The sequence below is a fragment of the Sphaeramia orbicularis genome, chromosome 13 (assembly GCF_902148855.1).
Source record: "Sphaeramia orbicularis chromosome 13, fSphaOr1.1, whole genome shotgun sequence".
NCBI lineage: Eukaryota > Metazoa > Chordata > Actinopteri > Kurtiformes > Apogonidae > Sphaeramia > Sphaeramia orbicularis.
Window position 1 is genome coordinate 47,258,510 of NC_043969.1, and position 25,678 is coordinate 47,284,187.

The 25,678-nt window shown below is 38.0% G+C and overlaps 1 protein-coding gene across 1 annotated transcript in view; it reads right to left on the bottom strand.

The window, feature by feature from the left end:
- The window catches only part of ccdc9 (coiled-coil domain containing 9), a 43,128-nt gene that overhangs the window by 11,369 nt on the left and 6,081 nt on the right, over nucleotides 1–25,678 (bottom strand). Inside the window, 13 exon segments of the mRNA XM_030152675.1 lie at nucleotides 354–483; nucleotides 1,523–1,690; nucleotides 2,863–3,338; nucleotides 3,340–3,362; nucleotides 4,075–4,219; nucleotides 5,344–5,461; nucleotides 10,440–10,484; nucleotides 15,050–15,111; nucleotides 18,905–19,086; nucleotides 20,472–20,636; nucleotides 22,078–22,161; nucleotides 22,738–22,772; nucleotides 22,809–23,139. Coding sequence (XP_030008535.1) covers nucleotides 354–483; nucleotides 1,523–1,690; nucleotides 2,863–3,338; nucleotides 3,340–3,362; nucleotides 4,075–4,219; nucleotides 5,344–5,461; nucleotides 10,440–10,484; nucleotides 15,050–15,111; nucleotides 18,905–19,086; nucleotides 20,472–20,636; nucleotides 22,078–22,161; nucleotides 22,738–22,772; nucleotides 22,809–23,139 — 1,964 coding nt within the window.

Sequence of the window (25,678 nt, forward strand, 5' to 3'; positions counted from 1 at the left end):
GTAACATTAAACAAGCATCTCCATCCACTGTCATTGATCCAACTCCATGGGTTTTACTGGTGAATCAATGTTGTAGAAGATGATGGTGTTTCCATGGTAACTATGGAGCCTCTGAACATCCAAATGGGTCATATCTAATGACCATGAAAAGACGACAAACTGTATTTTACACGAATTATTTACATGTATTGATAGGATTAGTGGGTCAACAAGTATTAAAAATTATAGGTCAGTAGATGGTTTTGGTCGCTGGGGGGGGGGGGGGGGGGGTTGGGTCTTTATGGTTAAGTCTACATAGGACTAATCTTTTCATACAGTCGGTGTCCATCTCATTTGGTCCCTTTACTGTAGGTGGCTGCTCCGAGGCGTCCTCCGTCGCTGCTGTGGGGACAGTGTCCGAGTGGTCAGTTGTCCCTCCTGTTGAGTCCGTGGAGCTCTGGTCTGGTTCAGGATCAGATGGACCAGGAGGAGGGTCCGGTTTGTCTGAGACAGAGGCATGTTAACAGTTAACACACAACAACTGGATGGATCATATAGATTCACAAACACACTGGAGGACATGTTTATGAATGAGTGACTTATTATTATACAGAATGAGCATGAATATACTTAGTTTACAGTGTATATTAGTCGAGTGTATGAACAGGACTGGACCACATCTGGGACACAGATGAGGTAGAGCTGGTCCCCGTGGACAAAAATGTCACCATACAAATGTTCGAATCAATAATCATCACAAAAAATGTAAAATCATTATTTCTTTGAAGTTTAAGGGTGTTTTCTGGTTCTCAGTAAAAGATGATTATTTGGGGTTTTTCAGTTATTTGAAAAACACGTAAAAAACATGAAAAAACTAGAAAAGCACAGATCAGATCACAGATCTACACATTTTTATCATGGCCAAATCTGACCAGTACTTTCAGAGAAAAATACTGTTAAATCTAGACACTGGTGACCTTGAGTTTGACCCTTTAGGTCACTCAAGGTCAAAGGTCATGGACCCCAATGAAAGTCCATATATGACTTCCTATCAGTGCTCAATAGTAACTATATTGATATCTGTACCCATTTACATGTTATAAACCATCAAAATATGGATCATTATAAGTAAGGGCAATCTTTTAACATTTAAAAAAATGAATAAGAAATTTCAAAAATCAGAATTTCTCCTTACTATGAACAAACTTTGTAAACATTATCGCAAGGAAGATGCATATAAAAACTGAAATTAATCCAACCAGTAGTTTCATCGGAGAATATGTTTGAGGTAACTGCTAATGAAATGGCGCGAACACAGGGGCTTCCCAGTGAAATAAAAAGGGAGTAAAGTTTATTTATAAAGCGTTTTCCACAGATAAAAATCCACAAAGTGCTGTACATAAAATGGGTGCAACAAAACAACATAAGAATAATTTCATACAATAAATAAAAAGGATAAATCCATCAACTAAAATAAAAACACTGATCCATAGCCACATGTTCCTCCTTTTGGCCCATGGTGGCTTCTCTGCAGGGCTTTTACCTTGTGGAGCAGCAGCAGGTGAGTCGCCGTCCGTCGTCACCTCGCCGCCTTCAGCGACCGCAGCAGAAAAAGAAGAGGAAGTCTCAGAGACGCCGGGGTCAGACGGCGGCTCAGTGTCTGCTGGGACCGAGTCTGACAACATGGACTTGGCAGGAGGAGAGGAAGCATCTACAGGAGAGGAGACACCAACATGGACCCACAGGGAGGAGGAGATGGAGGCCAAAACAGGAGATGTAAGGAGCGCGGAGCGGACGGAAATTCAAACAGACAGAAGCCGGACAGCAGCACTTCAGTTCGGACGTTCTACCCTGAGGTTAAAACACATCCAGGACAGACTTCAGACGCAACTGACACACCGACGTCGTCAAACTTTCTACTGAGACGCCGCCATGGAAGAGATGAAACACTGACGTCCACATCAAATAAAACAGGTCCAGCTCTGACAGAGACGGCCTGTGGAACGCATTAGAACGCATCAGGACGGACAACTCACACATGTCCACGGCCTGCACACTAACACTAACATTCACACTAACACTTACACTACCACTCAGACTAACACTAGCACTCAGACTAACACTAACATTCACACTAACACTAAGACTAACTCTCAAACTAACACTAACATTCAGATTAACACTAACTCTCAAACTAACACTAACCCTAGCACTCAAACACCAACACTCAGATTAACACTAGCACTCACACTAACACCCACACTCAGATTAGTACCAACACTTGACTAACACTAACATTCAGATTAACACTAACACCAACACTCAGATTAACACCAACACTAGACTAACACTAATGCTAACTCTAACACTCAGACTCAACACCAGAACCAGAGGATCCAACATGTCACTTATCTTTATTTAAACGACATGTTTTTAATTGTTTGCTAACCTTGACCACTTTAAGAATTTGACCTAAACTGGTTTAAATAAAACTAACCTGGTCTAAATAACCCTAAACCTGGTCTACAGGGCTCTGAACCTGGTCTAAAGAACCCTGAACCTGGTCTAAAGTGCCAGGAACCTGGTTTAAAGGACCAAGAACCTGGTCTAAAGTGCCCTGAAGCTGGTCTAAATAACCCTAAACTGGTCTAAAGTGCCCTGAGCTTGGTCTAAAGGGCCTTGAACGGGTCTAAAGGGGACTGACCCTGGTCTAAATAACCCTGAACCTGGTCTAAAGGGCCTTGAACCTGGTCTAATTAACCCTGAACCTCATCTAAAGCGCCCTGAACCTTGTCTAAACGGCCCTGACCCTGGTCTAAATAAACTCTAAACCTGGTCTAGAGTTCCCTGAGGGTCTCGTATGGAGGTGAATCCAGATCCTACCTGAGTCCTGGTCCTTCTGGGTCTCAGCGGGGGCCTTGACATCCTGGCTCTGAACCTTCTCTTCCTTCTCTTCCTCCTCCTTCTTCTGTGAGGGGCTGGAGTCAGAGCTGGGGGGCTTCAGGGGGCTCTCTCCTCCCATGCTACTCCTGGGCGACAGCATCTCCATCTCCTCACCCCAGTCTGACACCGGCTGGTGTCCATCCAGTGGTGAGAATGGGCTGAGGGGCTTCCCTCCCTCTGGTGAGTCCTGGGCTGCCGTAGGGGAGGGGATGTGGACTTTGGGCCTGGGGGTTCTCTGCTCTTTGGGGCTTCCTGCGGAGCGGTGGGCGGGGGACGTCGGGGAGGCGTCCTTCTCCTTCCCCGTATCTTTCTTCTCGTCTCCTCTGGCGTCCCGTTCTTCACCCTCGCCGCTGCTGCCTTCATCCTCGCCACCGTCTTCTCCATCGCTGGCGTCTTCCCATTCGTCCTCGTCCTCCTCCATCCACGTTCTTCTCCTCCACCTGAAAATGAGAACATTTGGTCAGTTTCAGGAGCATCATTGTCTTTAAAGCGCCACAGTATGTATTTAATTTTTAATGCCTCTGGACATCAAATTGAACGCTTTTAAAGCCATGTAAAGCTTTAATTTTCACAAAATCTATTTAATGAATTTTAATGCTTTTAATGACCTGCAGAAACCCTGTTCAAATATTCAGAAAAACAACAAAGCTAATGAACCATTTTCCATGGATTGTAATAATATACATCATAAATTGTTGTGCAAAAAGGTATCACATCCCCAAAACAACCATACAGAAAGACAAAAATTTATTACAAAATAAATAAAACCGTATTTAAATTGGCAAATTATCATTCATTATTGCACCTTATTGTTTGATTATCCAGATTCTTTTATAATTATAATGTATTACGCATAGTGTGTTTGCTCTTATATATCTATTCATCTATCTATCTATAAATCTGAATTTGCTTTATTGCGTTCCATTTTAGTGCATTTCATTACAGTTAAATGAAGGAATGTAAACTCATCACTTTACGCCAACAACAGTTTTTTACATCAGGAAATAGAGAATTAATAGATAAAATTATGGAAAATAGAACCTGAACTGCTACAAGTGATGAGATGTGATTTATTTCAATGAAAATGTTTGAATTAAATTTATATTAAACTGTGTGTTTTCATGACTGTGCAGTGAATCCATTTTAATCCACATCTACCTTCTGTACTGTCGGGGGTTTGGGTTTTTCTTCCTGTTTCTCATTGGTTTTGGTCTTTTCCTCTTTCTTTGTCTTGTCCTCCTTTTCCTTCTTCTCCTCCTCTTCCTCCTTCTCTGCTTCCCATCGGTTGTCATGCATACTGTTAAAAAGATATGAAGGTTACATTCACATGCTCCCATATTTTACTCAAAAAAACAAATTATTATTAAATAGAGAAGCTTGGCAAGACAAATGTGTCTGAAAGTTTCTGTATGAAAATGACAAGTTTAACCCTCCTTTATCCTGCCCATAGAATTCCTTTAATCACCAAAAGTGCGTAATCTGCACAGTGCTGTAGGAATGTCAAAATTTTTTAATAGTTATTTATTTTTACATTTTTTGTATTTCATCAGCTTGAGCCATAAACAAAAATACCAAAAACTCAATAAATGCCATATTATCAACACTATAAATGCCATGTTTGTAACATAAAAAACTATATTTTTTGATTCAAACCCACCCCATATACTACATAAAAATTGGATTGCCTTTTTTTTTTAAGCCTGGCATATGTCAGTGATTCAACCCATGATAGAATTAATGGAAACCTAATTGTAACAAGTGATGAAATGGGATGTAAAAGGGTCCCAAACCTGATCTAAAGAGTCTCGAACCTGGTCTTCAGTGCCCTGAACCTAGTCTAAAAATCTCTAAACCTAGTCTTAAGTGCCCTGAACCTGGTCTAAATAACCCTAAACCTGGTCTAAAGGGCCAAGATAATAATGTAATATGCATTTTTATTTTTATGCTAGGTCAAATGTTAAATGCTAAAATGTGTCGATGTGTATTTTTACTCACTTGGGAGAAGGGTGTTAGTGTAGGAATTTAACACTGTTTCCAGTGTACTGATTTCAGTGGATGGGTCAGATTTTTAAAAATTATGTAAAAGTGAACAACATTTGAATTCTGACCTAAAACAATTTGAAAAAAGTAATTTGAACTTTAATAACATGAAATGCAAAATGTGCAAAATATGCTCACCTGGATACAGAAAATTTAATTATGTGGTTTATTTTTTAAATACAGCTACAGTGATCACTAATTCTATTTTTGTGGATATTTAAGTATATTTTAAGATTTTCAGTTCATGAGATGTATTGAAAAAACTGGCCTCAGTGTTTCATAATTACGTGGTATTTATTTCTTTTGGTGTTTGGCCGTCAGATCAGTCAGCATTGAGTGGAAATATCCAAAACCTCATCACCCTAATCTGCATTTATTTACCTGTAGCTCTTTCTGTCCTGGCCCCGCCCTCGGTTCCTGTCGCCTCGGGGCCCCTGAGTCCGGCCCTGGGACAGGAAGTCGCCGAACGTCGGAGCTTTAGGAGGACGCTTACTGTCATCTGGGAAGAAGATCCATGAATTAATATAAAAAAACTGAATCTTCTGTTTTTCCTGCTCTACATACATTACATATATCCAGATTAGATCTTAATACAGAGACAAATGCATGTGTGTGGACATTAGAACTGTACTGAACATAATGTTGGACAGTAACAGGACTGTATATCAGGTGTTAAAATAAACAGAACACACAGCAAATGCAGTAGACAGCATTTTGTGGTCAATTGGATGATTAGGAAAAAGAAAAAGTGTATCTGGTGGAGAACAAAGCTATTACATGTGCAAATTCTGTGGGTTTTTCCTGCATAGAGAAACACACAGCAGCGTTTTACAACTCTGAACTGAAGTCTGAACGGCATCAACTAACAAAACAAGCATCACTTATCTATGATCTTATAAATATTATACACAATATAGACAAAAGTATGTGGACACGTTGAATTCAGGTGTTTCTTTTCTAACAGGGGTCTGGGATGCAAAACAATAATGACAAATGCCAAAACACAGTTTTATATTGGGATAAATATCATTGCATTGGTTAGTTCGGTTTTGTTATCTTTGCTTCCTAAATGCCTCAAAGATGTTTTTACTCTCTCTCAACATTGATTTTGTTTGGTTTTTTTTTTTATCCATGACTATGATTTTTAATTTTCTACCTCTAAATTTCTAAAATATTCTTCATGCTCTCACTGTAAATAACAATTTTCTACCACAACTAACCACTGACTTTTTTCACATCTCACTGAGGAAGAAAAATCTCCCATTAAACTATAGGGAAATATTGATGTTTATAAACTATATGGACAAAAATATTGGGACACATGTCTACAGCTTTCCTTAAGAAAGTAGATGGTTAGTTGTGGTAGAAAATAATTCTTTACAGTCACAGCATGAAAAAATATTTTGGGGAAATTTAGAGGTAGAACATTTAAAATCATAGTGTATAAACACAGATTTTACACATTAGAAAAAGCTACACAGTAGCTCTGCAGCAGGAATGAATACTTAAAAAAAAAAAAAAATATATTATATATATATATATAATATATATATATATATATATATATATAATATATATATATATATAAATATAAAGTCTTATCCAGTGTTGATGCATCACGTGACTCCTTCTACGTGGAGGTTCAGGTCTTTGCTTTGCTTCAGAAAGTTAAGATTAATATACTTTGGTTAATCCATACGCTCTGTTAGCGCATTAGGAATAAATTAACATGAGGAGAAAATCCTCCGTCCTCCACCACTTATCCTCTCTGTTGTCTGTGGTGATTCCTCTTTACATCTAACAGGTTAAAACAGGTTTTCTGAAATGTTAAATGATGCTGTTTCAATCCCTTAAATGTCTGAGAGCGAAGCTGAAAAAATAACGGCCGACTCCTCTGCATCTTTGGGAAATCCTGACAGTAGTTTTTTAACATCAAAAGGGGGTTTCTATTGTGTGAAGCATTAGTAAATCTGGCTCTAAGAGGGAAGGGTGAATGAAATAAAAAGGGAAAGGAGAAAAAGAGACGACCAGCTGCTGGAGGGATGAAGGAGAGGGAGGGAGGGAGGAAAAACCAAGAGAAAAGACGAGGGATGAGGAAAGAGATGATGAAGAGGAGGAGGAGAGGAATATCAAAAAGAGGATGAGGAAGGAGATAATGAAGAGGAGAAGGAGAGGAAGGTCAGAAGAAGGATGAGGAAGGAGATGCTTGAAGAGGAGAGGACGGTTGAGAGGGAGGATGAGGATAGAGAGGATGAAGAAGGAGATAATGAAGAGGAGAAAGAGAGGAGGGTCAGAAAGAGGATGAGGAAGGAGACGAAGAAGGGGAGAAGGAGAGGAAGGTAGAAGGAGGATGAGAAGATGAGCATGAGGAAGTAGATGAAGAGGAGAAGGAGAGGAAGATCAAAAAGAGGATGAGGAAGGAGAGGATGAAGTGGAGAAGGAGAGGAAGGTCAGAGGGAGGATGGAGAGGAGAGGGAAGGAGATGAAGAGGAGGAGAAGGAGAGGAAGGTAGAGGGAGGATGAGGATGAAGATGAGCATGAGGAAGTAGATGAAGAAGAGGAGAGGAAGATCAAAGAGGATGAGGAAGGAGAGGATGAGGAAAAAGAGGATGAAGAGGAGAAGGAGAGGAAGGTCAGAAGGAGGATGAGGATGGAGAGGAGAAGGAAGGAGATGACGAAGAGGAGGGTGAGAGGGAGGATGAGGATAGGGAGGATGAGGAAGGTCAGAGGGAGGATGAGGATGGAGAGGAGGTGACCATGATTAAAAAAAAAAAAAAAAAAAAAAAGGTCACAAAGAAAAAGATAGAAGCACAAAAGAAATGAAGGGATCAGTGAAGAGACGGGACAAAAACCAGAGAGGATGAAGATGAGGAGATTGAACAGAGGAGCTCGGGGCTGTGAAGAGGACACTCCAGTCATTCCACAGATTAGACACGGTGAAGATGACACACACACACAACCTGCACGCACACACACACACACACACACACCACACACACATACATACATACAGACACACACACACACAACAGCAGAATGGGGACAGGCCTTAATGTGGGACAAAATCTGTAACCTACACTTCAACAGGACCTGAACTGGACCCAGGACCTCAAACAGGTCTGTGCATCTGTGTAAACTTGGACAATGATGAGACTAGACAAAAGTCTGAACATGGAGACAAAGGCACCTGAACTGAGATACAGTTTATATGTATGATATAAACCAGACGTGTCAAACTCATTTAGTTCAGGTTCCACATTCAGACCAACATGAACTGAATGGATAAAATAATACAATAATAACCTAGACATAAAGTCAACTCCAGACTTTTTCTCCGTGTTTTACAGTGAAAAAAGCCAAATTACAAGATGAAAATGTTATATTTACAAACTATCCTATAAAAAAAATGTGAAAAACATGAACTTGAAATTTTCTCAAGAAAAATAAGTGCAACTGTAACAATATTTATACCTCAGTTTATCATTTACACATGTACATTACAACTTACAGATCACAGTGGATCGACAAATAAATACACAAAACATTTAGTAATTTTGAGAAACAACAAAAAAAAACAAAAATATGATCAAATTAAGCAATAACAAGAACAAAACATGCACAAAAATGAACAAAAACTTGCAAAATATTAACAAAATGATGTTAAAACTGCACTTAAGACATTTCATGTTGTTCAGGTCTTTTTTTTTTTTTTTTAACAGTAAAACAAAGATACATTTGTCGTTGTCATTATTTATAGGTTATTATGATAGTATTTTACTGGTCTGATCCACTTCAGATCATATTTGTCTGGATTTCCTGAACTAAAATGATTTTAACATCCTTGATTGTCAATATCTTCAGTGTAATTTTTACATTTCACTAATTCCTCCCATGGGCTGGACTGGACCCTTTGGAGGGCTGGTTTTGGCCCCCGGACCGAATGTTGGACACCTGTTGATGTAACTACAGCCTGTCTACTCATATTGATAATTACAAATCCAACATTGTTTGTCCACATTTGGGTCTCGAATCCACATGCAAATGGTGTTTTTAGCTCAAGTAGAAGGTTCTTAAAATGGCTTCCAAGTGAAGATGATTAACCCTTCCACATCCTGGGGATTTAATCCAGTTTTACACCTCGAGACCCTTGAGCCAAAAATATACATGCACATAAACTACAATAAAACCATCTATAATCAATATCTTTTCTGCCTAAATCTCTTAAACCACTTCAGCTCTGCTCAAAACTACCCAATGTTCAATAATTTGGATGATTTTAACCCTTTAAATTTCAGTTTGAATATGTGATGCCACTAGTTTTATAAAAAAAACAAATAAACCAACGCAACATACAAGATATTTTCCATATAATACATGATGGAGGGATGTGTCACTGTTTTAAATCAAGAGTCTTGGACAAAGATTTTCAATAACACTGATTTCATTTTTGTTCAGTGCGAGGACCCTCATGGAAAAAATTACACATTAACATACACTGAAAACACAAATAATGTGTAAATATTTAAATAATTTTCTACCACCTCACCATCTATTTCCTCAACATCTCACTTAGGAAGAAAATATTCCATTAAACTTTAAAGAAATATTGATGTTTTTAATCTTAAACCAGCATGAACAGGACACCTTACAGCTACAGACATGATGTGTCCCAATATTTTTGTCATACAGTTTATTAAAAAAAACAAAACAATGAAAAACACAACATATGATATATTTTCTATATAATACATGATGGAGGGATGCATCATTGTCATTTTCAGTAACACTGATTTCATTGCATTAATAGCTTTTGTTCAGTGCAGGACCCTCATGGAAAAAAAGGACTTATCAAAACACATATTTTAATCTAATATAAAATACTAATGCAATTATATATCGGTGTTATTGTTAATTTTTAACCTGTCTATGACTGATATAAAACAATGCCACATCCTTCGACCATGTATTATATGGAAAATATCTCATATTTTATGTGTGTTTTTTTTTTTTTTTTTTTAAATAAAACAAGTGGCGTCATGTATTCAGACTGATACTGAAAGGGTTAAAATGAAAAAAAAAAAAAAGGTTTAAAAATTATTATTAAATGTTTGGTTGTTTTGGTTTAAAAGATTTATGCAGGAAAAAAAGTAGAAACAAATACTGATATGATGATTTTATAACAGAGGGTTTACAAAGTGTCAGTAGTATATAAACGACCTGTTAGAGTAACTGAAATTAGATTAAAAAATGTGTCAAAAAAAGAAACATTCTGCAGAAATCCATGCCATATGCTGCAACACAGACATAATGATCAGAAAAGAAAAATGACAAACGTGTACAAAAACAGGCTGAAGGGGTCCTAAGGGTTAAAAACAGGGATGAGGGAGGTAGGAGCAGGTGTTGTGCTTCAAACAAACACACAAAAAGAACAAAAAAAAAACACACAATTAGACGTCAGTCCCATGCTGTGGTCTAACCTGAGGCCCTGCCCCGAGGCTCAGTACCGGAGTTACGCCCCCTGGCTGCAGAAAGGACACACAAACACACACCCGTCCATCAGACAGGGTTTGGAAACACATGGAAGAGAAGACCTTGAACCACCACAAAAACTACCTTTAAAAGGTTCAGTGTGTGACGTACAGCGACATCTAGTGGTGAAGCTGTAGTTTGTAACAGACTGAGACGTATCAGTTAAATCAGTAATGAAAGTCAAACCAGGATGTATTTGAAGGTTAAAGTTTGACGTTTTGTTTAGAGCAGGGGCATCAAACTCATTTATGTTCAGGGGTCAAATACAGCCCAATATGTCCCCAGGTAGGTCAGACCAGTAAAATAATAACATAACTAATAAAAAATGACAACCCAAACTTCTCATGTTTTACAATAAAAAGATTAAAATTACATTAAGGAAATTAAGGAACATGTTCACATCTACAAACTATCCTAAAAAAACTGTGAATAACATGAAAAACCTGAAACTTCTTTAGAAAAATAAGTGTAATTTTAACAACATTCTGCCTCAGTTTATCATTTGCACATGTATATTACAACTTACAGACCACAGTGGATCTACAAATACACAAAACATTTAGTAACAGACAGAATATTGTTAAAACATTACATTACATTTACTTCTCTGAAGATATATCAGGTTGTTCATATTTTTTGTGAAAGGATAATTTGTAAATGTAAACATTTTCATGTAATTTTAGTTTTTACACTGAAAACAGTTATTATTCATATAATAATATAATATACATTATCATTTATAGGTTATTACGACAGTATTTTACTGGTCTGACACATTCTACATCATATTGGTCTGAATGTTGAACCTGAACTAAGTTGATTTTGACATCTTTATTGTTAATATCTTCAGTGTAATTTTTTCATTTCAGAAATTCCTACCACGGGCCAGACTGGACCAGTAGCGTGGGCAGGTTTTGGCCCACGGCCATGTTGACACCCCTGGTTTAGATGTGAAGGTTGATGAAACCAGACAGTTGAGTGTGGTTTTACATTATTCCAAAAAAGACCAACAAAATGAAAACATCAGAAGAGGAAAATAAGACAAAAACGCTGTAAAAAATGCAACCACGTTAAAATGATGTAAAAGATGCAACAGGAAAGAAATGTCCAAAAAGACGCACCAAATCCAAAATATCATAAAAGGCAAATCGAGATAAAAATGCTGTGAAAAAGCAACAGGATGAAAACGTAAAAGAAGAAAAAATAGGGCCAATGGTCCTGCAGTCCAACGGCATATTTAAAGATATTAATTGACCTTTCTTTGAACTTTCAAGGTCAAAGGACACGGCACCAAATAAAAGCCCATATGTGACTTCCTATCAATTGCCAATAGTAATTATATCACTATCTTCAACTGTTTTCAAGTTATAGCACTTTAAAATGTGTCCAAGGCAAAAAAAGAAAACATCCAAAAAGACAGTTAAGAGAAAAAGTCCGATAAGATTCAAGAAGATGGAAATGTCATAAAAGACGCATCAAGACAAAGATATGATTAAAAAAAAAAAAAAAAAACATCTAAAGAAAACATCCTTTGAAAGCAACAAGAAAACGTCCAAAAAGACAAACCAAAATGACGTAAAAGATTCAACTCAAGAAAAAATCCTAGAAGACGACACAAGAAGAAACTGTTGAACAAGATGAAAACAGTGAAATCTGAGTTCTGATTTAACAAAAACTAGAAATATTTATAAGGGTTTTAAATGACAATGTAAATGGAATAAACCCCAAAAAACAAAGATCTTTGACATGTTCCCACCAAACCCTCATTACATCCTCCCGCGTCCTACAGACTGAACCTTTAAATGTCATTATGGTCATCGTTTTAATTGATAAACCAGGTCTTTTTTTTTTTACTAAAAGCAGAAGAATTGAACAGAAACACAGAGGTGCGTCAACGATCCGACCCCAGAGTTTTCCTCAGAGTTTTCGTCGTCCTGCTGCTTCCAGGCTGACGTGACATTTGCGAGCTTTGTGAATAACGGCGTCCTGGGATTAACTCGGTCCCACAGTAAATTATGTTATCATCCGGATGACTGACTGAAAACTATCAACACGCACAAGCCACTTCAGTCGCAAAAGACATGCCGTCGGCTTTAAGACGTTAACCCTTAAAGACCTAAAACAGCCACGACTAAAAGACCACTAATCCTTGGACACGCTGGAAACAGGGAGGGAAAGGTGATAAATGAGGTTGGATATTGACCGGAATTTAAAAAACAACAAAAAGTGTTAAGGTTTTAAAGGAGTTCAGAGTAAAAAGGATCTGAATTTCATCGATATTTTGAAAAAATTCAGGAGTAAATTCATTAAACTTAACAAAAACCCAGAAGGTAAACTGGTGCGTTTACTTATGACCACTGACAGAAAATGTTGGAAAAGAACAAAACGCTACAAAGACACAAAGAAAATGTTGTACACGATGCGACAAAAGAATAAAACGCAGCAAATGATACAGCAAGTCAACGCTATAAAAGATGTAACCAGAAAAAAAATGCCGTAAACAAGAGGAAAATGATGTAAACTACGTAACAAGAAAATGTTATAAACAATGTGAGAAGAAAATGTTGTAAACGATGTAAGAAGAAAGTGCTGTAAACAAGTAAACACCATAAAAGATGTAGCAACAAAAAATGCCGTAAGGAAGAAGAAAATGTTGTAAACGATGTAAGAAGAAAGTGCTGTAAACAAGAAGTAAACACCATAAAAGATGTAGCAACAAAAAAATGCCGTAAGGAAGAAGAAAATGTTGTAAATGATGTAAGAAGAAAGTGCTGTAAAACAAGCAGTAAATGCCATAAAAGATGTAGCAAGGAAAAAATACCGTAAGGAAGAAGAAAATGCTGTAAATGATGCAGGAAGAAAACACTGAAAACAAGAACAAAAAGGCCATAAACGATGCAAGAAAAAAACACTGTAAACAAGAAGAAAACGCTGTAAATGATTCAAGAAGAAAATGCCATAAACAAGAAGAAAATGTCGTAAACGATGAGACAAAAAAATGGCGCAAACACCATAACAAGTAAACGCCATAAAAGATGTAACAAGAAAACGCCATAAACAGAAGAAAGTGCCATAAACGATGTAAGAAGAAAATGCCGTAAACAAGAAGAAAACGCTGTAAATTATGCAAAAAAATGCTGTAAAGAAGAAAATGCTGTGAATTATTCAAGAAAATGCCATAAACAAGAAAAGCACACGGTAAATGTAGTGAGAAGAAAATTCCGTAAATGATATAATAAGAAAACGCCATGAAGAATGTAACAATAAAACGCTGTAAACAAGAAAATGCTGTAAATGACGGTACAAGAAGAAAACTGCGCAAACAATATAACAAGTAAACACCATAAAAGATGTAACAAGAAGAAAATGCTGTAAAAAAGAAGAAAACGCTGTAAACAAGAAGAGAACGCCGAAAACGATAAGGAAACGCTGTAAATGATGTAAGAAGAAAATGCCGTAAACATGAAGAAAATGCTGTAAACAATGTGAGAAGAAAATGCTGTAAACAAGAAGAAAACGCTGAAAATTATGTGAGAAGAAAATGCTGTAAACATGAAGAAAATGCTGTAAACAACGCAAGAAGAAAATGCTGTAAACAAGAAGAAAACGCTGAAAATGATGTGAGAAGAAAATGCCGTAAACATGAAGAAAATGCTGTAAACAATGCGAAAAGAAAATGCTGTATACAACATAAGGCAGGCATGCTCTGTGGATGTTTTTAAAGCTTTTTTAAAGCTCAAGACCCACTTGTTTACTCTGTGTTATAAGTAGTGATGTGCTTTTACTGTTAATGTTTTTAGCTTTTATGTTTTATTGTTTTATTGTGATTGATTTTATATCTGTACAGCACTTTGATTGAAAGCGCTTTACAAATAATTATTATTATTATTATTATTATTATTATTATTATTAACAAGAAAAAAACACTGAAAATGATGCAAGAAAATGCCGTAAACAAGAAGAAAACGCTGTAAATGATGTGAAAAGAAAATACCGTAAACAAGAAGAAAACTCTGTGAACAATGCGAGAAGAAAATTCCGTAAACTATATAGTAAGAAAACACGATGAAAAGTGTAACTATAAAAAGATGTAAACAAGAAGAAAACGCCGTAAACGATGACAAGAAGAAAACGCCGTAACAGACAAGCCAAGTTAAAATGACCTGTACAAATATGATGAAACATGATCATAACGTGATAAAAATGATGTCTGTGGTAGGTTTATGCGGCTGGTTTTAGGTCTTTGTGGGTTAAAAGAGTGAAGGGAAAAGCCGCCGCCTTCTCCTTCCAGATCAGCGTGACCGCGGCCTCAGAGGTTGATTTGGACTCCGGGGAAATACAGCATTTACATAACACACTTAATCAACTGTCATTTCCACAGAGTTAATCAGCCGCCGCTCGTCCTGTGACTTTGTACCCGGACTGTGACGACCTGTTGGGCCGACGTAATGTCAGATGAGGTGGACGAGGGGCCGGCTGTTGTGTAACCATGGCAACAGCGCGTTATCCCTGCTCTGTGTGTGTGTGTGTGTGTGTGTGTGTGTGTGTGTGAACTTGCCTCTCCTGCCGCTCTGCTCCGGTGCGATGCCCTCTGCAGACACATATGGGTCCTCCTTGAACCTGTGAGAAACGCCGCAGGGTTAAACAAAAAACCCAAACACAGCTGTGACGGCGTCTACATCCAGACCGACGCCTTCCATCAGCGTCAGCGCCTCCGTGTCCTCATTCACCGCTGGACGAGGACGAGCGCCTTCACTCAAACATTCTCCTTCCTTCTGCAGTTTCACTTTTCTGCTCTAATGTTTTTTTTATCTAAATTAATGACCTTCAAAGGATTTGCACCATGTACCGCCTCTTATTTATTGATTCAAGATGCAAACGAACATTTATCATCATTATCCGTAGATCAGGGGTGTCAAAACCAGCCCACAAAAGGGTCCAATCTGGTCCACGGTGCAAAAATTACACTGAAGATTTTAACAGTAAAGGACATGAAAAAGCCACATATGATCTGAAGTGGGCCGGACCGTTAACCCTATAACGCCAAATGTATATTTTGCCGCGTTTCAACTACATGGAAGCAGCTCAACTCGACTTGGCTAGACTTGGTACAGGGTGGGGAAGCAAAATTTACAATGAACATTTAGTTGTTTTTTCTCAGCAGGCACTACGTCAGTTGTTTTGAAACCAAGCATATATTGATGTCATAATCATACCTAACACTATTATCCATATCTTTTCAGAAACTTTTGCCCATATGAGTAATCAGGAAAGCAAACGTCAAAGAGTGTGTGATTTGCTGAATGCACTCGTCACACCAAAGGAGATTTCAAAAATAGTTGGAGTGTCCATAAAGACTGTTTATAATGGAAAGAGAATGACTATGAGCAAAACTATTACGAGAAAGTCTGGAAGATACTATTAAAGAAGAATGGGAGAAGTTGTCACCCCAATATTTGAGGAACACTTGCGCAAGTTTCAGGAAGCGTGTGAAGGCAGTTATTGAGAAAGAAGGAGGACACATAGAATAAAAACATTTTCTATTATGTACATTTTCTTGTGGCAAATAAATTCTCATGACTTTCAATAAACTAATTGGTCATACACTGTCTTTCAATCCCTGCCTCAAAATATTGTAAATTTTGCTTCCCCACCCTGTACTATTCCTGGAGATCGTTTCCATTACAGCATACTACCGACTTTAGAGTACCTGGTTGTCATAGCAATGGGACGCATTACTTCCATGTCGTCTGCTCAGAGAGTTGCTGAAAAACTCACTTGTTGCGTGTTGTCTCATCAAGCTCATGTTGAATTTTTACATCGGCCACCAAACAGTGAACCTCCTCGTCCGACCACAGTGTAGTTTTACAGGCTGTCATCATGTGCATTACCCTACCGCCATATTTACTGTCAACTTCCGCATCTGTTTTTTGTAAACGGTGGGTCACAGAGACAACTCTCTGACCAATCAGTGGTCTGCAGTGTTTACATGTCACGTTTTAGTATCCGTTCCCCAGTCTTGGAACCTTGGCGGGGGTGGTACCAAAAAACTAGTACCGGGTACCAAGGTTATAATAGTTTTGGATTTTTCATGATAGTTTAGTTTTATTTCGTTTTGATTTTTTTTCTCTAATTCAGTTAGTTTTAATTAGCTTTTAGAGCAGGTTTGCTAGTTTTTATTAGTTTTCGTTATTTTCTAAATGCTTAGTTTTAGTTTAGTTTTAGTTTGTTCGTATCTTCTATCTTCTTTGCTGTCGTATTCACATAAATTCCAGACAGGATTCTTCTGCTTTCTACCAACTTTAGTCTCCATGTTTCCAGGTAGAGTGGGGATGAGAAGACCACTGTAAACCACAAGTGACGAGAAGTGACGGACCGTTAAATATCATATGATGCCAGCAGCTAAAATTGCTCGAGGGAAGTAAATCGATTTCCTAACAAGCCGACATTGACAAAGACGAAAACGGAGGGAATTTTATCCATAATTTTTATCCGTTTTAGTTAGTTTTGTAAGCACACAATACAGTTTCAGTTAGTTATCGTTTTTTTTTAATTATTGTTTTTATTTATTTCAGTTAACGAAAATATTTTTACAGTTCTAGTTTTTGTTATTTCGTTAGTTTTTGTTAACGGTAATAACCTTGCCGGGTACCAGACTCCAGGTCCTTTTTTGTAATGGAAACGCAAAAAGGCTGATTCGAGTCCAGCCGGTACCATGTAGTGGAAACGCAGCATTTGATACATGAGTTTTGAAGCCCTCTACATGATCAGTATGATTTTTTTTTTTTTTTAAACCTGATGTATACAATTAGATACATGCAATACACAGATAATCCACCAGGGGGAGGAATTCATTCACCAGAGGCCTTTCCAGTGACACTATAAGACTGTCATTAATGAGGAAGGAGGCAGAACTTTGCCAATTTTGAAAAAGATTGACCAATTTGTTAGACCTGTTTGTGTCTTATTCTTCTTCAGGGTTGTTTCTGTTCTCTATGAAGTGAGAAGAAGGTTTTTCCAGTTTCGGTTTTGACAGAAAACCCTGCTGTGCTGCATCCAAGTTGAATAATGGTGGTGAAAGCCCTGTGTATCGTGTTACCAGATCCTGTCTGATCCAGCTTTGTGCAGACAGTGGGTCAGTCTCTACTCATGTTCTTTCTGTTTCTTTCCTTTTAAAAGACGAACCAGGGAATCTTTATTGTTGATCCACAGTAAGAGAAATGAAAACCTGAATGTCCACAGAACACCTAGCCCTAAGTCTGATCAGTCCAAATCTAGGTGTTTTTATGTCATTATTGGATCTTATTTTCACGAAAGTGATATTTTTTTGCCCCTCTGCATGGAAAACTCTACAAATAGAGCTGAGAATATCAGAATCCAACTGACGACAACACACCTTTGGACAATGCCTGTGTTTTTAAACTTTTATTAAGACGAACAACTACACTTTAAAAATCAAGCCATTTGCGATCCTCTAAACCACGGCTGTCAAACCCATTTTAGCTCAGGTTCCACATTCAGTCCATTTTCATCTCCAGTGGGCCGGACCAGGAAAATAATAACATAATAAATTACAACTCCAACTTTTTCCTCTTTGTTTTACTGCAAAAAAACTATAATATTATGAAAATATTTATATTTAAAACGAAAACTGAATAACCTGAAATGTAAAAAAAAGTGCAATTTTAACAATGTTATGCCTCAACATGTCATCAATATATGAGCATTATACAAACTTAATATGCATAATATTGTTAAATTTTTGGAGTGTGGAACTCAAATAAAAACAATTTCTTCAATGTTAACCTACATCTCAGCTTATTATTAACAACTCACAGATCACAGAGGATCTAAAAATGGACGAAACCTTTTTGTAACAGGCAGAATATTGTTAAAATTTCACTTAATTTTCTCTTTACATTTCAGGTTGTTCACATTTGTCCAGGTTATTCATATTTTACAGTTAAAAGATAGCTTGTAAATGTAAATATTTTCATGTGTAATGTTATCTTTTTCACATTAAACCAAGAAGGAAAATGTGTAGTTGTCAGGTTATTATGCTGTTATTTTACTTTAGATCATATTGGCCTGTTTGTATGAACCTGAACTACAATGAGTTCAACATCCTTGATTGTTAATATGTTCAGTGTAATTTTTACACTTTGCAGTATCGTCCCGTGGGCCAGATTAGAACCTATGGTGGTCCAGTTACAGCCCACGGGCCGCATGTTTGACACCCCTGCTCTAAACTATTGCTCATTTTAATTTAATGACTAAAATCTGTCTTTTAACTTGTATTTATTATTATGACGTGTGTTGCTGACACCTTTGCCAAATGCCATCTTTATCCCACTGGGTCTTATCTGGTTAAATAACGGTTACGTTAAAAATCCAAACAAAGCCTCGTACTCACATGTTGTCTGTTTTCTGTGCGTCCCACTCTCGTCTCCATTGGCCGGTGGCGTTGCGATGGCGTGCTAGCCTCTCCTCGTCGATCTGCTCGCGCTCCTTCTTCCATCTCAGGTACTCTGCTCGTTCTCGACCCGTCATGGACATGGTCATGTCCACCGAGCCTTTGGGGCCAGGCCTTCGACTCTGCACACAAACAAAGGGGTTGAAAGTCAGTCTGTGGTTAAAGGTGAAGGTTCCTGCCATTTCACTGGACAATAAACTCACCTCTGTCTAACGTTAAAACTCAGGTCATGAACATATGTCCACTAAGGGTTTCTGCAGGTATCAGCAAATCTAAGTTAATGCTTTTTAATGCCATTTTAAACAAATGTAATGCCCATGTCCAACTACATATATAGTTTCAAATATAGTTTTATGATGGTTTACCTTCGACAGGCTTTAACCAGGTTCTGAATAGTTCCTCCTCCAACCACTTCTGCTGAAACTTGCATTTTCCCATTTTTCTGACATTTACCAAAATTCCCTCCCCTCTTTCCCCACAGCATGAACACATTCACACCACATTGCATTCCAAGCATCTGGTGTTGTGACTTCATGTACTGGCCATAAACAATAGCCAATTAAAGGGTTCCGCCTGGCAATCATCACATTATACTTCAGATCAAAATTATTAAATGTTTACGTAACCAAAATAAATCGTGAATAACAATGCTTTTTTCCCCCATCAAGTGCATTTCATTTTTTAATGCCTCTTGACATTGAATTTAATGCCTTTGAATGCCATTTAAAGGCCTTAATTTTCACAAAATCTAATGATTTTTTATGTTTTTCTTAATGACCTGCAGAAACCCTGCACTTTAATGTTTTCTACGCACATGTTCCCTACAGAAAAATTAAATTTTACTTCACACATTACAGCTATTTTTGCACCTCACAGTTTGATTGTCCAGATTTTTTTTTTTACCAGTTTGATTGATTGATTGATATCTTTATTTCGATCATGTAAATGACAATTTAAAAACAGAAATGCAAATAAATGATAATCAAGAGAATGAGAACACCACAACATCTTAAGCCTCAAAATTTACATGAGCAAAAAGGAGTAGGAAGAAGTATAAACTTATCTAATCCTACCCTTTCAAACCTTTACTCACTTACTGAAAACAACACTCCCAAATTTATCAGCAATTTTAAAACATGTACATTTAGTCACTCGTCCATATTACAACACATTCACCAACACATTGTAAAATTCCCATCCAAATAACAAACAAACACCTTATGGAGTTTATTTATCAATGTACCTATGGAAAATCATTTCTTTATGCCTCTTTTTAAACACAATCATACTGGAAATTTCTTTTAGTTCTGCACTCAATCTATTCCAGTTCTGTTTTTATACTTCTAATTTATCATGTACATATTGGGTTTGCTCTCCTGTTGCATTTGTTATTCTTGTTCTATGTTTACTGTTATGCTGCTGCCGCACAATTTCCCAGTTTGGGATCAATAAAGTCTATCTATCCATCCATCTACAGGCGGATGCTTCAGGTGTCCTCATTACTCACTGTCCACTCCTTCTCCAGTTCGGCCCCCGTCTTCACATTGTCGAAGTCAAGCCCTCCCCAGTTTCGGACGTGCCTCCTGCTGCCCTCCTTACGGTCCGTGTCCGGCGCCGGGCCTGAACGCCGAGGATCATCCAGGAAGTTACGAATCGGTTTGTCTCCATCCGGCTACAGAGAAGGATTCACCAAACCATTAATCATATTGTCTATGAGTCTAGGACATTTGGACCTCATCACTCTGGTCTCTCTAGACCAGAGGTGTCAAAGTCATTATAGTTCAGGGGCCACGTATAGCTCAATGATCGAATGTGGGCTGGACCAGTAAAATAATAGCATGATGACCTAAAAATAATGACAACTCCAAACTTTTCTCTATGTTTGAGTACAAAGAAAGTAAAAATCTAATTCTGAAAGGGTTTACATGCACAAACTACCCTTTCATAAAAAAATGTGAATAATTTTAATCCAAATTTTTCTCTTAATGTGAAAAAAATTAAATTACATTAAGAAAATGTGGATAACCTAAACAACCATGTACAACCTGAAATTTCTTAGTTAAACAAGTGCAAGTTACTAATATAAGTCTGAATTTTTCCCTTTGTTTTTGTACAAACTAACAATATTCTGCCTCAGTTTATCATTTACAGATGTGCATAACTACTTACAGATCACAGTGGATCTACAAATACACAAAACATTTAATAACAGACAGAATATTGATAACATTTTGGAGTCTGGAAATAAAATGAGTTTGACCCTCTTGACTGTTAATATTTGTACTTTGCAGATTCATCCCACAGGCCACATTGGGTCGGTTTTGGCCTGTGGGCCTTATGTTTGACACTCATGCTCTGTACGTTTTATACAACAACATGAAAACTTCATCTCCTGAGTGACTCTGAAAAGATCCACAAGTCAGCAGGAGGTTGAGAAGACGAGTCAGAGAGAATATGACACGTTTATATCAAACGTTTACACATAATTTCATTTGATAGTCTTATTAAAGCAGCCTATTAATCACAACTCTAATAGAATTACGTTTAATAAACAGAAATCAAAGTTTGTATTTGTCCTAAACTCTTATCAACTGAGCAAGTATTTAAAGATGAACCAAAACACTTAATACAGAGTCCAAATAAAACCAGTGACACCAGAATGAGTCTCTTTTTTTGAGCAGTTCATTGTAAATCTATGGGATCCAGGATGTTTAATAGCAGCCTCTAGTGGCCGTCAGTGGTATTGCATTTTAATGAACTCCAGCATTGGCTTTGGAGTCACAGTTCCTGCCACTTTTTTTTTTTTATTAACATTCATCTGGTTTATATAAATTTTCAGATGATTTACAACAGGAAGCAGCATGTTCTCAATTATAAACCAATGAGTTCCAGATTTCTGTAATTATTAACACATGACGTTTCATCACTGCAGAGTCCTATAATTTCATTGACAGCTCAAGAAACGTTTAGTGTTCAGTACCTCATTAAAGAAATTATCCAAAAGATCAACTGTAATGAGTCTGAGACTGACTGGAAATGGAACATCTGCAAAATCACAATATATATGCGGACAAAAGTCAATCAAACACTCAAATCCACAGTAAATGTCATACCCTCTGTCCTCTTTCATACTCTGCTATTCTCTCCATTTCTTCATTCATCTTCTCAATATTCTGTCGCCTCTTCTCCTCCCATTCCTGACAAAAAAAAAAACCAAACAAACATGTATTATTACCGTACATGCGTGTATTACATCTGGATTTTTGACCAGAAGAACAAAATGTAATAAATACAGGTAAAAACAACACTACTTCTGCAGCTAAAGAACAAAAGAAAATCTACAATTACCAACTCCTCTTTCCTTATATTAACATGTTGAAAGATGTATTTGTAAAATTATCTTTCGGCTCAAACTGAGGCTTTAAATGATCTAAGAACTAGTATAAAAACCAAAACAAAACTGAATTTATACTTCACAGTGTGTTTTAGTTACATAAATCATTATACAAGGGAAAAACAATGGAATTTAAACAGTTTGTTTAACTTAATATCCTTTTTAACCACATTTAAGTCTGAACATTGGACAAACCATGTTTATTGAGTCGAACATGGCAGGTAAATCTAAAACTCAGTCACATAAATGTGGCACAAAAGTAGGTTTTATACAGGAATATAATTATTAATAATAAAAGTGGGTTTAGATAAATATGAGCCCTTTAAGACACTCAAAAGATATTTTACCAAACTATAATGACCCGTCTATATGGACCTACCTTGGATTTCCTGTCCATTCCACCTGGTGTCCCTCCTCCTCCGCCACCCCCTCCCCCTCCTCCTCCGCCACCCCCTCCTCCTCCTCCTCCTCCGCCCCCTCCTCTTCCTCGTCTTCCTCCTCTACGTCCAGGTCCTCCCATCTCTCCAGGTTCTCCATCTCTGGGTGTTCTGGGTTCTCGGTCTCTCCTCTCCTGGCGTCCACCTCCTCCATCACCGCCCCTCCTCCTCCCCTCCTCCTCCCCTCCTCCTCCCCTCCCCTCCCCGTCCTCCACGTCCTCCTCGGCTGACCCCGGCCTGACCCGTCCTCCTGGAGGGCTCGGACCTCGTTGACCATCGCTCTCCTCTGACGTTTTCCGGCCCCGAGGTGTCGAGGGTTTCCAGTCATTCACGACTCTCTTCTCCTAAAACACAAAATGAACACAATCAGGAGTAAGACTAGACGATAAACTCATTTTAGAACAATATTTTTTAACTGTTTTTATTTTGATTCTTTATCCTCTGTGCATATTTCAGGGCCTCTTCAACATGTGGCAGGTGAAGGTCTGAAACCAGGTTAATCATGTAGTAAAAACTCAGCTGAAATTCTACCTTTTTAGTTTAATTTCAGCTGTGGTTTGTGACAGAAACGGGGACTTTGTGGTGCATTTGAGTCAGGTTTCACATTCAACCCTATTTGATCTCATGTTACATTCAGTGATTTGTTTTAGACAAACAACAATAAGTGTTTTCACGTCAGAGTCTCCAAAAGTCTCCAATAACTCTAGAAAAAGGGAATAGATTTGTCACTAGTGGCTTTTTTGATAGAGTCTCTATAGGGGTCTGGAAAAAAAAAAAAAAAATCACTAAATATACCAACAAAATGTCTAATTTAGAAACACTGACTTTTAGGGTGAAGACACATCAACCTGACTGCTGATTGTCTCCAGAAAAGGTAGCCCAACTGATCAGTCGGCTCCTGTCTCCCTGACACAATCAAAAAAGTGTGAAGAACATACCAAATCCACTATAGACTTGGGCGTACTTTCTGCACTTGCGCTAGACATAAAACCGGAAGCAGAGAGTTTTGAGTAGTCATTAAGGGTTGTTGCACGTGTTGAACGGATGGTTAGGAATAAGAAGATACTGGCATTGTCAGCTCTCGGGCTTCTTGTGAAAGAAGAAGGATGTTGCAGGTGAAAACAGAGGACAAATCACACTATGCTAACAGTGTTCACTTCATAGAATGAATCAAGTCCATAGTCAACACCGACTGTCACTCATTCAGATACAATATGAGCAGTGAATGGACTGTTATAGAAGACAATAATAGTGTGAAGTACCTTGGCATAGCTGTATTCACATGGAAACTTCTCCTTCACTGATTCACTAGTCAAGGGCTATCCCTCCACCAATCAGATTGGCCCGACTGAACGACTGGTAGTGGCCGATTACATATGTTGAATCGGCTGAAAAGACTGGAGACGGCATTAACGACGGCCGATCATACAGAACACACCAAACAGACTCATGTCACCGACTTCGCCAGACTGCCCGAAGATGTCCAATCTCCTAAAATCAGTTTGGTGTGTCTTCGCCTTAAGTAAGGACTAGCCTGGGCAGTCACCAGGTTTTCTCAGTGTATTTAATACTGAGAAAATAGTCTGGAATTGGGCCAGTTGCTGTGAAATATGCACAATCTATTCTATAAAGACCAACCACAAGTCTGGGGGACTTCCACAGTTTCAACCCTTCATATGACATAAAACTGGAAAACATTCACTGCTTCAGTCTGATATCTGTGTTTTCACTCACCGACACTGATTAAAACCTCATATTCTACTCTAAACATTACATTTGACTGATAATAATGCAACAAATACTGGTGAAAATCCAACAACTGGTGGAGGAAACCGTCTTTCCTTCCAGTAACTCATCATCTGTATCTGTAATTGGACTCTTGAACATTTGGTCCAAACCCAAGTAGAAAAGACTAATCACCTCTACAGATTATGTGTATGTCAGAGTGAGACAATGACGGCGTCTCTTTAGGCTCAGATCAGTGGTTTGAGGATGGGCTGGAGAAAAGCTTTAACCCACTAATGAACTAAACGTGACCTTTTGACCATGAATCGATATCGTTCAGACATTGAACATGTGGAGCCGACGCCTCCCGTTGTCCTCCGGGACTTTCATCGTCTGGTAACCTTTACAGGCCAGGCTCATTACCCATGATTTTTAAGGTAATTTGGACCTCAGCAGGTGGACTGGACCAGCCCGGTACCACCACAGGGTTCTGATGGTTTTACAGACAGAATTTTAGCACCGTTTCATGAGTTTTCAACAATCTAGTGAGATGACTGAACTCCATGTCTGTTTTCGAGCCAAAAATGGAAATAGAACCATTAGCCTTCCAGTATCCAGGTGAGCCTATTATGCACACTTTGTCCTTCGTGTTATAAAAGGTCAGAGTGTTTCCCACACTTTGTAATAGTAGTGTAGTAACATTTTTATCAGTAGTTGCAGAATGATCTCATGAAATCGCGTTGTATGTTACACCAGTTCTTATGGCATTTGGCGTGCTATAAGTACGCATTTTCATCCTTTCACGTGTTATTAAACACCATTTAATCACGTATCAGATCTCCAGTTTACATATCCGTGACCGCTAACCCAAACTGCTAGCCACAAATGCTAACAACATAGTATTTTACACGGCATGAACATACACGTGGAAACCTTATAATGCGTACAGATAATGCGCCAATTAAAAGTGGTGCGTTATCTGTACGCAATTCATGATATCATGTTGGTAATTGATGCTTTATCTGCATTTTACTGTATTGTATTGACACCATTAAACTTCCACTTCCCGTGTGAGCATATTATGCACACTTTGCACTTCACGCTATAAAAGATCATTATTTTTCACAATTTGAAATACGAGTATAGTAACATTTATTT